Source organism: Pseudophryne corroboree, chromosome 4 (assembly GCF_028390025.1).
Source record: "Pseudophryne corroboree isolate aPseCor3 chromosome 4, aPseCor3.hap2, whole genome shotgun sequence".
NCBI lineage: Eukaryota > Metazoa > Chordata > Amphibia > Anura > Myobatrachidae > Pseudophryne > Pseudophryne corroboree.
The window spans coordinates 506,378,518-506,393,541 of NC_086447.1; the positions used below are offsets into that span (position 1 = coordinate 506,378,518).

The window sequence follows — 15,024 nt, forward strand, 5'->3', positions numbered from 1 at the left end:
GGCTCCGGGACCCATCCATGGCTGGGCCTGTGATCGTCCCTCTGGAGCTAATGTCCAGTAGCCTAAGAAGTCCAATCCACTCTGCACGCAGGTGAGTTCGCTTCTTCTCCCCTTAGTCCCTCGGTGCAGTGAGCCTGTTGCCAGCAGGTCTCACTGAAAATAAAAAACCTACTTTAAACTTTTACACTAAGCAGCTCAGGAGAGCCCCTTAGCCTGCACCCGTCTCGTTCGGGCACAAAAATCTAACTGAGGCTTGGAGGAGGGTCATGGGGGGAGGAGCCAGTGCACACCAGGTAGTCCTAAAGCTTTTTACTTTTGTGCCCAGTCTCCTGCGGAGCCGCTATTCCCCATGGTCCTTTCGGAGTCCCCAGCATCCACTAGGACGTTAGAGAAAGATAGTGAGGTACCTAGTCAGATTGTGGTGGTAGGGGATTATATTATCAGGAAGACAGACAGGGCAATCTGCTACCAGGACCGTGATCGCCATACAGTCTGTTGTCTCCCGGGTGCTCGGGTACGACACATTGCGGACCAGGTGGAAAGATTGTTGGGAGGGGCCGGGAACGACCCGGCGGTCTTGGTGCACGTTGGCACCAACGACAAAGTTAGTGGTAGGTGGGATGTCCTTAAGAAAGACTATAGGAACTTAGGCCAGAAGCTTAAGGCAAGGACATCTAAGGTAATATTCTCTGAAATATTACCTGTGCCACGTGCTATCCTAGGGAGGCAGAGGGAGATTAGGGAGATAAACGTGTGGCTTAGAGACTGGTGTAGGAAAGAAGGGTTTGTGTTCCTGGAACATTGGACGGACTTCTCAGTCAGGCGCCATCTTTTTTGTCGTGATGGATTGCACCTGAATGAGGAGGGGGCAGCAGTACTGGGGGGCAGGATGGATAGAAGGTTGGAGGAGATTTTAAACTAGATGTCTGGGGGGAGGGTTTAGAAAGAAACTACGGGTTCATTAGGGAGTACAGCAAAGGGGGAGATAGTAAGTATAATGGGGGTGGAGAAGGGGGGAGGGGAAGAACAGCAAGAGTTGGAAAATCAGGGAATACTAAAGTAAGAAGGGAAAGGATACCAATGAATAGACAAATAGATAAAGGTATCACTAAACTAAAATGTATGCATATAAACGCAAGAAGCCTTTCAGGCACAATGGGGGAACTAGAAATGCTTGTAATGAAGGAACAATACAATATTATAGGTATCACGGAGACATGGTGGGATGACTCCCACAATTGGGTAACTAACTTGGAGGGATATACTCTTTTCAGGAGAGACAGGACTATTAAAAGAGGGGGTGGTGTATGTCTTTACGTTAAACCATTTCTTAAACCATACTTAAAAGAGGGTATTTACGAGGGAACTGGAGATGTTGGGTTTAAATTTCTATGGGAAAGAAAAGTACAAAAAAACTTTTAAGAGGGACATGTTATAAACCACCTGATATTAGTGCGATTGAGGAAGCACAACACTTGATGCAAATCGAGAAAGCTACAGGGCTGGCGGAGGTCCTAATCATTGGGGACTTTAATTATCTGGACATAAATTGGGTCAGCGAATCATGTAATACAGCTAGGGGTAAAAGGTTCTTACATATGCTAAAGGATAACTACCTGTCGCAAATATTCGAGGAACCAACCAGATTAGGGACTATACTAGACCTGGTACTAACCAACAACGTGGAGATAATAGCGAATATCGCAGTAGGCAAGACCATGGGTAACAGTGATCATTATATGATCACATTCGACATTAGCATTCAAAAGCAGCACTCTAAGGGTACAACTAAGACTCTTAACTTTAAAAAAGCAAATTTTCTCTTATGTCCTAGTGGATACTGGGGATCTGTACTTTAGTACCATAGGGTACAGATCGGGTCCACTGGATCCTCGCACTTTAAAAACCTTTAGTGTGTATATGTAATTGCTGGCTCCTCCCCTCTATGCCCCTCCTACCAGACTCAGTTTAGAAAAATGTGCCCAAGGAGCCGGGTGCATTTCTCTGGAGCTCCACAAAGTTTCCTTTATTTTTTATTTTAGTTATTAATTTTCAGGTGGTACTGGTTGGCAACCAATCTACCTGCTTTGTGGGACTTAGAGGGGGCACGGAACCAACCTCCTGAGGGTTAATTGTTCGTAATCCCAGCTGACAGGACACTGAGCTCCTGAGGTGCTGTTTCACACACCAATACTGTGTGTGCCCGCGCCAGCAGCTAGCCGTCACCCTCTAACACAGTGGTCAGGGAACAGGGGTAAATTACCCCAAATGGGGTAAAAGTGAAATTCCTGGGGGTAATAGACGGTCGCGGTGCTGAGACACAGCCCCGTCCAGCACTGGCCGGCTCGTGAAGTGACGTGCTGATGTCACACCGTGCTCCCTCCTGCCCGCCCTATGCTGTGCTCCTGACCGCCCTGTGCTGCGTTCCTGGCCGCGGTGTGACGTGCTGATTTCACAGCGTACTCCCTCACGCCCGCCTGCCCTGTGCTGTCCTGTCCTGTCCTCCCGCCCGCAGCCCACCAACCCACACACAGAACTTGAAGTGTTCTATGGCTGATCGCTGACGGAGTTCCGCAGGATCAGACAGTGGCCCACATAACCGTGGGAAATTCCCACTGACTTTACTGAGATGAGGATGTGACCTTTTGTCTCTTAAAAGTCGTGTGTCCCATCCCCCCCTTTCCCCATCATCCATCTGTCTTACATTCATTCTGGTGTTTTGGGGAGAAAGTGTTAATTAACCCATTCATTGCCAAGAAATAATTGGCGAAAATAATAAAAAAAAATAAAAAATTATATATATATATATATATATATATATATATATATCTTAGAAATGCCATATAAACAGTGATAACCAGTATATATGCACAATAATATATGATTTCCTTCCTTTTAAATCAAGGGGGTAAATGGTAAAAAAGTTCCCTGACCCCTGCTCTAACAGATGCCAAAGATCGTCAGGTGCGGTGAGTGTTACACCAGGGTCCCGGTTACCGGGTCCCCGGGGCGGTTTGGCGGCATGTCACTCTACGGTCTTGGACTACAAGCTGCGGTGCCCGCCGTGGACCACACTGGCTCAGGTCTCATGCTCCGCAGTGCTCACTGTCAATTAGGCTTTGTGTGTACTGTTTTTATAATCACATCAGCCAGTATAAACATTAATGGGACCGCGCGCCATTACAAGGGGCGGGGATTCCCGGAGAGCGGGACCAGAGATGGGAAGGCGCCATTTTCTGCTGCTGCAGATCATTAATGCTTCATGCACGCTGTTCCTCCACGGACCCACACTGTTGCAGACTCAGTACTGGTACCAGGGGGTCATAGCGGGGGGGGAGAACACCAGCTGTAGCGCCACTGCACATCTATAAGGTTATACACATCATTTCATACACGGCGCTGCTGTGTTTTGTGTGCTGGTCTCCGTTCCTCAGTGTAACTCCAGAGGCTTTCTAGGATCTGTGTGGAGGTGTTTTCAGTGAGCTGCGCTGTATTACAGTTGTGTAAATATATCTATGGACATGGTTATGTGTGTTGCTTGTAACTCTACCCCTTCTTCAGCGGGGTCCCTCATGTGTGAACAGTGTTCCTTATCTCCACTGGGACACAGTTCACAAGCACCTGACTGGCTAGATAATTTTATAAGCATTATTCAGAATGTAAATTCAGAATTAGCTGCAGCTAAAAAGGAGAGACATGTGTTAAAACAGTCTATTGACTGTATGGCAAAAGCAGCAGATACCAGAAAGGCTTCTCAGCCCCCTCTGTTGGTTTCACATAAACGCTCACTGCCACAGGTGCTCCAGTCTTATTCTGATCAGCCTGATGTGGATGATGATGATATGGATGAGGACAGCTCTCTGCCCCCTGGGGTAGAGGCCCTCATTTATGCTGTAAGAGAGGTTCTTCACAGACCAGATCAGGAGGCAGAACCAGATGAGGAGTTGTACTTTAATGTTAGACCCAAGACCTCAGCCACTTTTCCTGTGTCTAAGGAATTAAACTCCCTGGCCAGGGAGGCATGGGTAAACCTTGACAAGAAATCTAAAATTTCTCAGAGGTTTTTGTCTACTTTTCCCCTCCCAGCTGAGGACAGGCAGGTGTGGAAAAAAAAACAGTCAGTCGATACGTCTGTGTCCAGACTGTGTAAGAAATTGGTACTGCCGGTGCCAGGAGCTATATCCCTTAAAGACCCTGCTGACTGTAAAACTGAGACCATCTCAAGGCAATATATACGGCAGCAGGCGTAGCACAGTGCCCCACAATAGTTTGTGGGTGGATTTCCAGGGCAGTAGTCAGGTGGTCAGATAATATTATTATTGGATTAGACTCTCTGCCCCAAGATGAGGTCATTACTCTGCTGCAACACATACAAGATGCTGCAAATTTTATGAGTAAGGCTATTAAGGACTTGTGTAAGATAAATGGCCGCACTACTGCTATGGCTGTTTCGCCACGCAGAGCTCTGTGGTTACGTCAATGGTCAGCGGACGCTGATTCCAAAAAGGGTGTAGAAAATCTTCCCTTTACAGGTGATGCCTTGTTTGGGGATGAATTCAATAAATGGATCTCTCAGGCAACGGCGGGTAAGTCTACCTATCTGCCGTCGGCTGCGCCACCTGGTAGACGTTCTTACACAGGACCCTCCTTCCAGTCTTTTCGTGTGGAAAGGTTCAGAGGCAGGGGCCGGGGAGTCTCTACTACTCCGAGTGGATCTCATGGTAAGTCCCGTAAACCTGCAACTGCTGCATCCCTGGACCAGACCATCGGATCCCCTGCCGCTAAGCCTTCCGCGTGACGGTTGGCCCCAGCAGCAAGGTGACTTTCAGGTGGGTGCTCGCCTTCAAAACTTCGCCCACGTGTGGGCAGAGTCCTGCCGGGATCCTTGGGTGAGGGACCTCATTTCCTAGGGGTACCGGCTGGAATTTCAAGCACTTCCTCCTCACAGATTTTTCAAATCGGTCTTACCAGTTTTGCCCGCAGCAAAAGATACCTTGCAAGAGGCCATTCAAAATTTTTTGCGGACAAGGGTGTTGGTTCCGGTACCTCCTCCGTTACGCAACAGGGGTTTTTACTACAGGCTGTTTGTCGTTCCAAAACCAGATGGTTCGGTGCAACCCATCTTAAATCTGAAGTCTCTAAACCCGTATTGGCGGGTGTTCAAATTCAAGATGGAATCCCTGTGGGCAGTGGTGTCCAGTCTGGAGGAGGGGGAATTCCTGGTATCCCTAGATGTCAAGGATGCTTACCTACACATTCCTGTGTGGCCCCCTCATCAGTCTTACCTCAGGTTCGCCATCTTGGATGACCATTTCCAGCTTCAGGCCTTGCCCATTGGCCTGTCCACAGCTCCGAGGGTCTTCACCAAAGTCATGGCGGAGATGATTCTGCAACTGAGCATGATGGGAGTCAACATAGTCCCCTACTTGGACGATCTCCTGATATGTGTCCATACATCTTTGCATATGTTTGCTGGGCAGGATGGTTGCTGCTTACGAGGCAATCCAATATGGAAGATTTCATGCCCGGCTATTTCAGCTGGATCTGCTGGACAAATGGTCAGGGTCTCACCTTCACATTCATCAGGAAGTGACCTTATCTCCAAAAGTCCGGATCTCTATATTATGGTGGCAGCAAGTTCCTCACCTGGTAGTAGGCAGGAATTTCAATATTCACTTGTGGATTCTACTCACAACGAATGCCAGCCTTCGGGGGTTGGGGGGTTGTGACCTAAGGGGCCCAGTTCCAGGGGATATGGTCAGTTCAGGAATCAGCTCTGCCGACAAACATCCTGGAACTCTGGGCAATTTACAATGCTCTTCTGCACGCCTCCCATCTTCTGAAGGATTAGGCGATCCAGGTTTAATCGGAGAAGGCCACAGTGGTGGCGTACATATACCAACAAGGGGGAACAAGAAGCAGAGTGGCGATGCAAGAAGTGTCAAGAATACTCATCTGGGCAGAGGCCAACGCAAGGGCCATCTCAGCCATTTTCATTCAAGGAGTGGGCAACTGGGAAGCAGACTTCCTCAGCAGACACGACCTCCATCCGGGGGAATGGGGCCTACATCCCCAGGTGTTTCAACAGCTAATTCACCGGTGCGACTGTCCGCAGATAGATCTGATGGCTTCTCGTCTCAACAAGAAGCTATGCCGTTACTGTTCCAGAACGAGGGATCCGCAGGCTGTAGCAGTAGATGCGCTGACGACACCTTGGACGTACCAGTTTGTGTACCTTTTTCCTCCTCTACCGCTACTCCCAAGGGTTCTAAACAGATTAAGGGAAAGCGTTCAAGCAATTCTGATTGCCCCGGATTGGCCTCTATGGGCGTGGTACTGGGACCTCCTAACCTTGGCTCTGGAAGATCCTTGGCCTCTGCCGCTCCAAAGGGATCTTCTTCAACAAGGTCCGTTCGTCTATTCAGATTTACAGCGGCTACGTTTGACGGCTTGGAAGTTGAGAGGGAGATTCTAGCAAGAAAAGGTCTTCCCTCCCGGGTTATTTCCACCATGGTCCAGGCCAGGAAGATGGTTACGTCAAAACATTATCATCATATCTGGAAAAAGTATGTTTCCTGGTGTGAAAGTAGAAAGTTTTCTCCCGTGGAATTTAGAATTGGTCGTTTTCTACTTTTCCTGCAAGCGGGAGTGGATATGGGCCTACGTTTAGGCTCCATCAAAGTCCAGTTATCGGCACTCTCTATTTTCTTCCAGAAACAACTTGCCCTGTTGCCGGAAGTACAAACTTTCCTAAAAGGAGTTGTTCATATGCAACCGCCCTTCGTACCTCCCACGGCTCCGTGGGATCTCAATGTGGTTCTGTCTTTTCTTCAATCGGACTGGTTTGAACCCTTACATAGAGAGGAGTTAAAATTTCTCACCTGGATGACTGTGATGTTATTAGCATTAGTGTCTGCCAGACGTGTCTCTGAATTGGGGGCCTTATCCTGTAAGAGCCCTAATTTGATTTGTCATACTGACAGGGCGAAACTCAGGACCCGACCTCAGTTTTTGCCAAAAGTGGTTTCAGCTTTTCATGTGAATCAACCCATTGTGGTTCCGGTGTTGTCTGACGGTTCCATTCTGCCAGAGTCCTTGGATGTGGTGAGGGCTCTGAAGATTTATGTCAAGAGGACGGCTCGTATTCGAAAATCTGATTCGCTGTCTGTCCTTTATGATGCTACCAAGATTGGCCAAGGATGACCTTCAGTTTGGTCATGCGGTTTTACAGGAGTCTCAGCACTCTCCCACCCATTTGGGAGCTTTTGGACTTCCCCATGGTACTAAAGTACAGATCCCCAGTATCCACTAGGACGTAAGAGAAAATAGGAATTTATTACCTAACGGTAATTCCTGTTCTCGTAGTCCATAGTGGAACCTGGGCACCAGTCTCAGTGATTCGATTCCTGCTTACCTGAGTAAGTGTTTGGTTGGCCCGCCATTGCGGTCCCATTATGTTGTTGGGATAGCTGTGCTATCCTGGTTAGGTTGGTGTTGATATCCACTGTTCCGGTTAGCGCCCTCCTTTCGGTTATGGTTGTGTGTTGGCTTAGTGCCTCACCGCTGTTGTACCTGTTTTCTTCTCTCATGGTATGTCCGTCTCCTCGGGCACAGTTTCCTAGACTGAGTCTGGTAGGAGGGGCATAGAGGGGAGGAGCCAGCACACACATACACACACTAAAGGTTTTTAAAGTGCCAGGCTCCAGTGGACCCGATCTATACCCCATGGTACTAAAGTACAGATCCCCAGTATCCACTACGGATTACGAGAAAAGGAATTACCGGTAGGTATTAAATTCCTATTTTAACATGCTGAAAACCGCACTAAAATACATAGATTGGGGAACTTTGTTTCAGGTAAAAAAAACACGGCCGAAATGTGGGATATTTTTAAAATGATGCTTGTCAAATATACCCATAAGTGCATCCCTTTGGGCAGTAAAAATAAGAGCACTGAATTAAAACCAATGTGGTTAAACAAAAAAGTTAAGGAAAAAAATGGATAAAAAGAGGCGAGCATTCAAAGCTTTCAAATCAGACGGGAAGGTGTAGTCATTCCAGTACTATAAGGACTATAACAAAAAATGCAAAAAGTAAATCAGAGCAACTAAAATAGAAAACGAAAAACAAATTAGTAAAGAGAGTAGAACTAACCCTAAAAAATTCTATAAATATATAGATGATAAGAGGCTAAAAATAGAGAATATAGGACCATTAAAAAGTGAACTGGGATTCCTGATACATGATGACAAAGAAACAGCTGAAATATTGAACAAATTTTTCTCATCAGTGTTTACTAGAGAGGACCAGATTTTGGGATTAGTGAGTAAAAATAACAATAATATTGATAAAGACCCACTACCTAATACCTATCTGTCTGAGGAAGTAGTCTGTAAACGACGGAAAAAAAAAATTAAGACTAATATATCCCCTGGCCCAGATGGCCTACTTCCTAGGGTTCTGATTGAGCTAAATGCTGAAATAGCAAGGCCACTGTATCTGCTTTTCACTGAGTCACTTAGATCAGGCATGGTACCAAAAGACTGGCGTATAGCGAATGTAGTCTTAATATTTAAAAAGGATATTAAACTTCATCCTGGTAACTATAGACCCATTAGTCTGACATCATTAGTGGGGAAACTATTAGAGAGTATACTAAGGGACAGCATACAGGACTACTTGGAGAACACCCATACTATTAATAAGAACCAACATGGTTTTGAGAAGAAATAGGTCATGCCAAACTAATTTGATTAGCTTTTATGAGATAGTAAGCAACAATCTGGACCAGGGCAACACAATAGATGTGGTTTATCTGGATTTTGCAAAAGCTTTCGACACAGTTCCTCACAGGAGGCTGATTTTCAAATTAAAGTAGCTCGGTATAGGAGACATTATTTGTACATGGGTGAGTAATTGGATTGATAACAGGGAACAGCGAGTAGTTAATGGGATGTTTTCTACCTGAGCTAAAGTAATTAGGTATGATGTTCAATATGGAAAAATTTTAAGCTATACACTTTGGGACTAAGAATAAGCAGGCAACCTACCAATTAAATGTGGATAAAATAGGGGAAACTGTATTAGAAAAGGATTCGGGGGTGCTCATTGATAGTAGATTTAGCAGCAACACACAATGTCAATCTGCAGCAACAAAGGCAAATAAGGTCTTAGCATGCATTCAAAAGGGGAATTAAGACAAGGGGATGAGAGTGTAATCCTGCCACTGTACAAATCATTGGTACGGCCACATCTGGAGTATTGTGTACAGTTCTAGGCACCACACTATAAAAAAAAAGACATATTACAAATTGAAAAGGTTCAGAGCGAGCTACCAAACTGATTTAGGGGTTGGATACACTGGACTATGAGGAGAGGCTTTCTAGGTTAGATATGTTTACACTACAAATGAGACGATTAGGAGAAGATATGATTAATATTTACAAATATATAAAGGGGCAATATGCAGAGCTATCATGTGAGTTGTTTACTAAGAGACCTCTACACAAAACGCTCGGGCACTCGCTAAGGCTTGAGGAGAAGAAATTTCGTACTCAGCGCAGGAAGGGATTCTTCACTGTAAGGGCAATACGCATATGGAATACACTGCCAGAGAAGGTTGTAATGGCGGTCTCAGTCAATGCGTTTAAAAATGGGTTAGAAAATTTCTTACAGATAAAGATATACGAGGATATAGCCTTTAACTTAAATAAATTAGGGAATGCATTATACTTCAGGTTGAACTCGATGGACTACTAGTCTTTTTTCAACCTCACCGACTATGTAAAACCCTATAGCAGCCTAATACATTTCCTTAGCAATTACTAACTTACCAGATTTTGGATAGGTGACCAAAAAAACATCACTGTCTCTAATTTCCATATATTCTATTGCGTCCACTGCTTCAGGTGTAGTGATATCTTTCTGAAAGCACGTCCCTTTATGGTTGAACAAGAATGAGTTGCTCTTCTCATCAAGTGGTTTTTGTTCCATTGTTCTGTCTCACCTACAGTATACCTGTAAGAGCAAAATAAATAAATATTCTTTTCAAAATAGCTTAAATTGTGCTATTATGATGGTATACATCAGGGGCTCTTAACCATAATACTCAAGTACCATCAACAGGTCGTGTTTATAGGCATACCTCCCAACATGACCCTCTCAAGGAGGAACACAATGCTCTGCTTCTAGATTTCTCTAACGTCCTAAGTGGATGCTGGGGACTCCGTCAGGACCATGGGGATTAGCGGCTCCGCAGGAGACAGGGCACAAAAATAAAGCTTTAGGATCAGGTGGTGTGCACTGGCTCCTCCCCCTATGACCCTCCTCCAAGCCTCAGTTAGGTTTTTGTGCCCGTCCGAGCAGGGTGCAATCTAGGTGGCTCTCCTAAAGAGCTGCTTAGAAAAAGTTTTTTAGGTTTTTTATTTTCAGTGAGTCCTGCTGGCAACAGGCTCACTGCAACGAGGGACTTAGGGGAGAGAATTTCAACTCACCTGCGTGCAGGATGGATTGGATTCTTAGGCTACTGGACACCATTAGCTCCAGAGGGAGTCGGAACACAGGTCTCACCCTGGAGTTCGTCCCGGAGCCGCGCCGCCGACCCCCCTTGCAGATGCTGAAGTTGAAGAGGTCCAGAGGTCCAGAAACAGGCGGCAGAAGACTTTCAGTCTTCATAAGGTAGCGCACAGCACTGCAGCTGTGCGCCATTGTTGTCAGCACACTTCATACCAGCGGTCACTGAGGGTGCAGGGCGCTGGGGGGGGCGCTCTGGGCAGCAATGTATTATACCTTTTGTATGGCTAAAATACATCACATATAGCCCTTGAGGCTACATGGATGTATTTAACCCCTGCCAGATCTCACAAACTCCGGGAGAAGAACCCGCCGTTTTAGGGGGCGGGGCCTATTCTCCTCAGCACACGGCGCCATTTTCCTGCTCAGCTCTGCTGAGAGGAAGGCTCCCAGGCTCTCCCCTGCACTGCACTACAGAAACAGGGTTAAAACAGAGAGGGGGGGGCACTTATTTGGCGATATGATTACATATGTGAAAATGCTATAAGGGAAAACACTTGTATAAGGGGTTGTCCCTGTATAATTATAGCGTTTTTGGTGTGTGCTGGCAAACTCTCCCTCTGTCTCCCCAAAGGGCTAGTGGGGTCCTGTCCTCTATCAGAGCATTCCCTGTGTGTGTGCTGTGTGTCGGTACGTGTGTGTCGACATGTAGGAGGACGATGTTGGTGAGGAGGCGGAGCAAATTGCCTGTATGGGTGATGTCACTCTCTAGGGAGTCGACACCGGAATGGATGGCTTATTTAGGAATTACGTGATAATGTCAACACGATGCAAGGTCGGTTGACGACATGAGACGGCCGGCAAACAAATTAGTACCTGTCCAGGCGTCTCAGACACCGTCAGGGGCTTGTAAAAACGCCCATTTACCTCAGTTGGTCGACACAGACACAGACACGGACACTGACTTCAGTGTCGACGGTGAAGAAACAAACGTATTTTCCTTTAGGGCCACACGTTACATGTTAAGGGCAATGAAGGAGGTGTTACATGTTTCTGATACTACAAGTACCACAAATAAGGGTATTATGTAGGGTGGGAAAAATCTACTTGTAGTTTTTCCTGAATCAGAAAAATTAAAGTGTGTGATGATACGTGGGTTTCCTCCGATGGTAAATTATTGGAGGTATACCTTTTCCCGCCAGAAGTGAGGGCGAGTTGGGAAACACACCTTAGGGTGGATAAGGCGCTCACACGCTTATAAAAACAAGTGGCGTTACCGTCTCCAGATACGGCCGCCCTCAAGGAGCCAGCTGATAGGAAGCTGAAAAATATCCTAAGAAGTATATACACACATACTGGTGTTATACTACGACCAGCAATCGCCTCAGCCTGGATGTGCAGCGCTGGGGGGGCTTGGTCGGATTTCCTGACTGAAAATATTGATACCCTTGACAGGAACAATATTTTATTGACTATAGAGCATTTTAAGGATGCATTTCTATATATGCGAGATGCGCAGAGGGATATTTGTATTCTGGCATCAAGAGTAGATGTGATGTCCATATCTGCCAGACGATGTTTATAGACACGACAGTGGTCAGGTGATGCAGATTCCAGACGGCACATGGAAGTATTGCCGTAAAAAGGGGCGGTCCATCAGACCTGGTGGCCATGGCAACAGCTGGAAAATCCACTTTTGTTACCCCAAGTCACATCTCAGCAGAAAAGGACACAGTCTTTTCAGTCTCAGTCCTTTCGTACCCATAAAGGCAGGCGGGCAAAAGGCCAGTCATATCTGCCCAGGGTTAGAGGAAAGGGAAGAAGACTGCAGCAGGCAGCCCATTCCCAGGAACAGAAGTCCTCCATAGCTTCTGCCAAGTCCGCAGCATGACGCTGGGGCCATACAAGCGGACTCAGGTGCGGTGGGGGGTCATCTCAAGAGTTTCAGCACGCAGTGGGCTCACTCGCAAGTGGACTCCTGGATCCTACACGTAGTATCCCAGGTGTACATTGGAAATTCGAGACGTCTTCCCCTCACAAGTTCCTGAAGTCTGCTTTACCAACGTCTCCCTCCGACAGGGAGGCAGTATTGGAAAAAAATTCACAGGCTGTATTCCCAGCACGTGATAATCAAAGTACCCCTCCTACAACAAGGGAAGGGGTATTATTCCACAATATATTGTGGTACTGAAGCCAAACGGCTCGGTGAGATCTAAAAGATTTGAACAATTACATACAAGGGTTCAAATCAAGATGGAGTCACTCAGAGCAGTGATAGCGAACCAGGACGATATGGTGTCACTGGATATCAGGGACGCTTACCTACAAGTCCAAAATTTTGCTTTTCTCACCAAGGGTATCTCAGGTTCGTGGTACAGAACTGTCACTATCAGTTCAGACGCTGCCGTTTGGATTGTCCACGGCACCCCGGGTCTTTACCAAGGTAATGGCCGAAATGATGATTCTTCCTAAAAGAAATATGGACGCTTTCCTGATAAGGGCAAGGTCCAGAGAACAGTTGGCGGTCGGAGTAGCACTATCTCAAGTAGTTCTACGACAGCACGAGTGGATTCTAAATATTCCAAAATCGCAGCTTTTTCCGACGACACGTCTAATGTTCCTAGGGATGATTCTGGACACAGTCCAGAAAAGGATGTTTTCTCCCGGAGAAGAAAGCCAGGGAGTTATCCGAGCTAGTCAGGAACCTCCTAAAACCAGGAAAAGTATCAGTGCATCATTGCACAAAGGGTCCTGTGAAAAATGGTGGTTTCTTACAAAGCGATCCCATTCGGTAGATTTCACGCAAGAACCTTTCAGTGGGATCTGCTGGGAAAATGGTCCGGATCGCATCTTCAGATGCATCAGCGGATAACCCTGTCTCCAAGGACAAGGGTGTTTCTTCTGCGGTGGCTGCAGAGTGCTCATCTATGAAAGGGCCGCAGATTCGGCATTCAGGACTGGGTCCTGGTGACCACGGATGCCAGCCTGAGTGGCTGGGGAGCAGTCACACAAGGAAAAAATTTCCAGGGAGTGTGATCAAGTCTGGAGACTTCTCTCCACATAAATATACTGGAGCTAAGGCCAATTTACAAGGCTCTAAGCTTAGCAAGACCTCTGCTTCAAGGTCAGCCGGTATTGATCCAGTGGGACAACATCACGGCAGTCGCCCACGAAAACAGGGCGGCACAAGAAGCAGGAGGGAAATGGCAGAAACTGCAAGAATTCTTCGCTGGGCGAAAAATCATGTGATAACACTCTCAGCAGTGTTAATTCCGGGAGTGGAAAACTGGGAAGCAGACTTCCTCAGCATAACCTCCACCCGGGAGAGTGGGGACTTCAGCGGGAAGTCTTCCACATGATTGTAAACCGTTGGGAAAAACCAAAGGTGGACATGATGGCGTCCCGCCTGAACAAAAAACTAGACAGATATTGCGCCAGGTCAAGGGACCCTCAGGCAATAGCGGTGGACGCTCTGGTAACACTGTGGGTGTACCAGTCATGGTATGTGTTCCCTCCTATGCATCTCATACCAAAAGTACTGAGAATCAAGGAGATGAGTAAGAACGATACTCGTGGTTCCGGATGGGTCAAGAAGGACTTGGTACCCGGAATTTCAAGAGATTCTCACGGAAGAACCGTGGCCTCTACCTTTAAGAAAGGACCTGCTCCAGCAGGGGCCTTGTCTGTTCCAAGACTTACCGCGGCTGCGTTTGACGGCATGGCAGTTGAACGCCGGATCCTGAAAGGGCATTCCAGATGAAGTCATCCCTACCCTGGTCGAAGCCAGGAAGGATGTAACCGCAAAACATTTTCACCGCAATTGGCGAAAATATGTTGCGTGGTGTGAGGCCAAGAAGGTCCCTACAGAGGAATTCCAACTGGGTCGTTTCCTACATTTCCTGAAAACAGGACTGTCTATGGACCTAAAATTAGGGTCCATTAAGGTTCAAATTTCGACCCTGTCAAATTTATTCCAGAAAGAACTGGCTTCAGTGCCTGAAGTTCAGACGTTTGTAAAAGGGGTACTGCATATACAGCCTCCTTTTGTGCCCCCAGTGGCACCTTGGGATCTCAATGTTGTTTTGAGTTTCCTAAAGTCACATTGGTTTGATCCACTCACCACTGTGGACTTAAAATATTTCACATGGAAGGTGAAGATTCTATTAGCCCTGGCTTCAGCCAGGCGTGTGTCAGAATGGCGGGCTTTATTATATAAAAGCCCTTACTTAATTTTTCATTCTGACAGGGCAGAATTGAGGACTCGTCCTCAATTTCTCCTTAAGGTGTTTTCTGTTTTTCACATGAACCAACCTATTGTGGTACCTGCGGCTACTAGGGACTTGGAGGACTCCAAGTTACTTGACGTTGTCAGGGCCCTGAAAATATATGTTTCCAGGACGACTGGAGTCAGAAAATCTGACTCGCTGTTTAGCCTGTATGCACCCAACAAGATGGGTGCTCCTGCTTCTAAACAGACGATTGCTCGCTGGATTTGTAGTACAATTCAGCTTG

At 46.6% G+C, this 15,024-nt stretch overlaps 1 protein-coding gene across 1 annotated transcript in view; it reads right to left on the reverse strand.

Moving 5' to 3' along the window:
• LOC134909865 (amine sulfotransferase-like) overlaps positions 1-15,024 on the reverse strand; it is a 211,438-nt gene that overhangs the window by 165,437 nt on the left and 30,977 nt on the right. The window contains exon 2 of the mRNA XM_063917192.1: positions 9,834-10,017. Coding sequence (XP_063773262.1) covers positions 9,834-9,993 — 160 coding nt within the window. The 5' untranslated portion in view covers positions 9,994-10,017. The remainder of the gene's footprint in view (positions 1-9,833; positions 10,018-15,024) is intronic.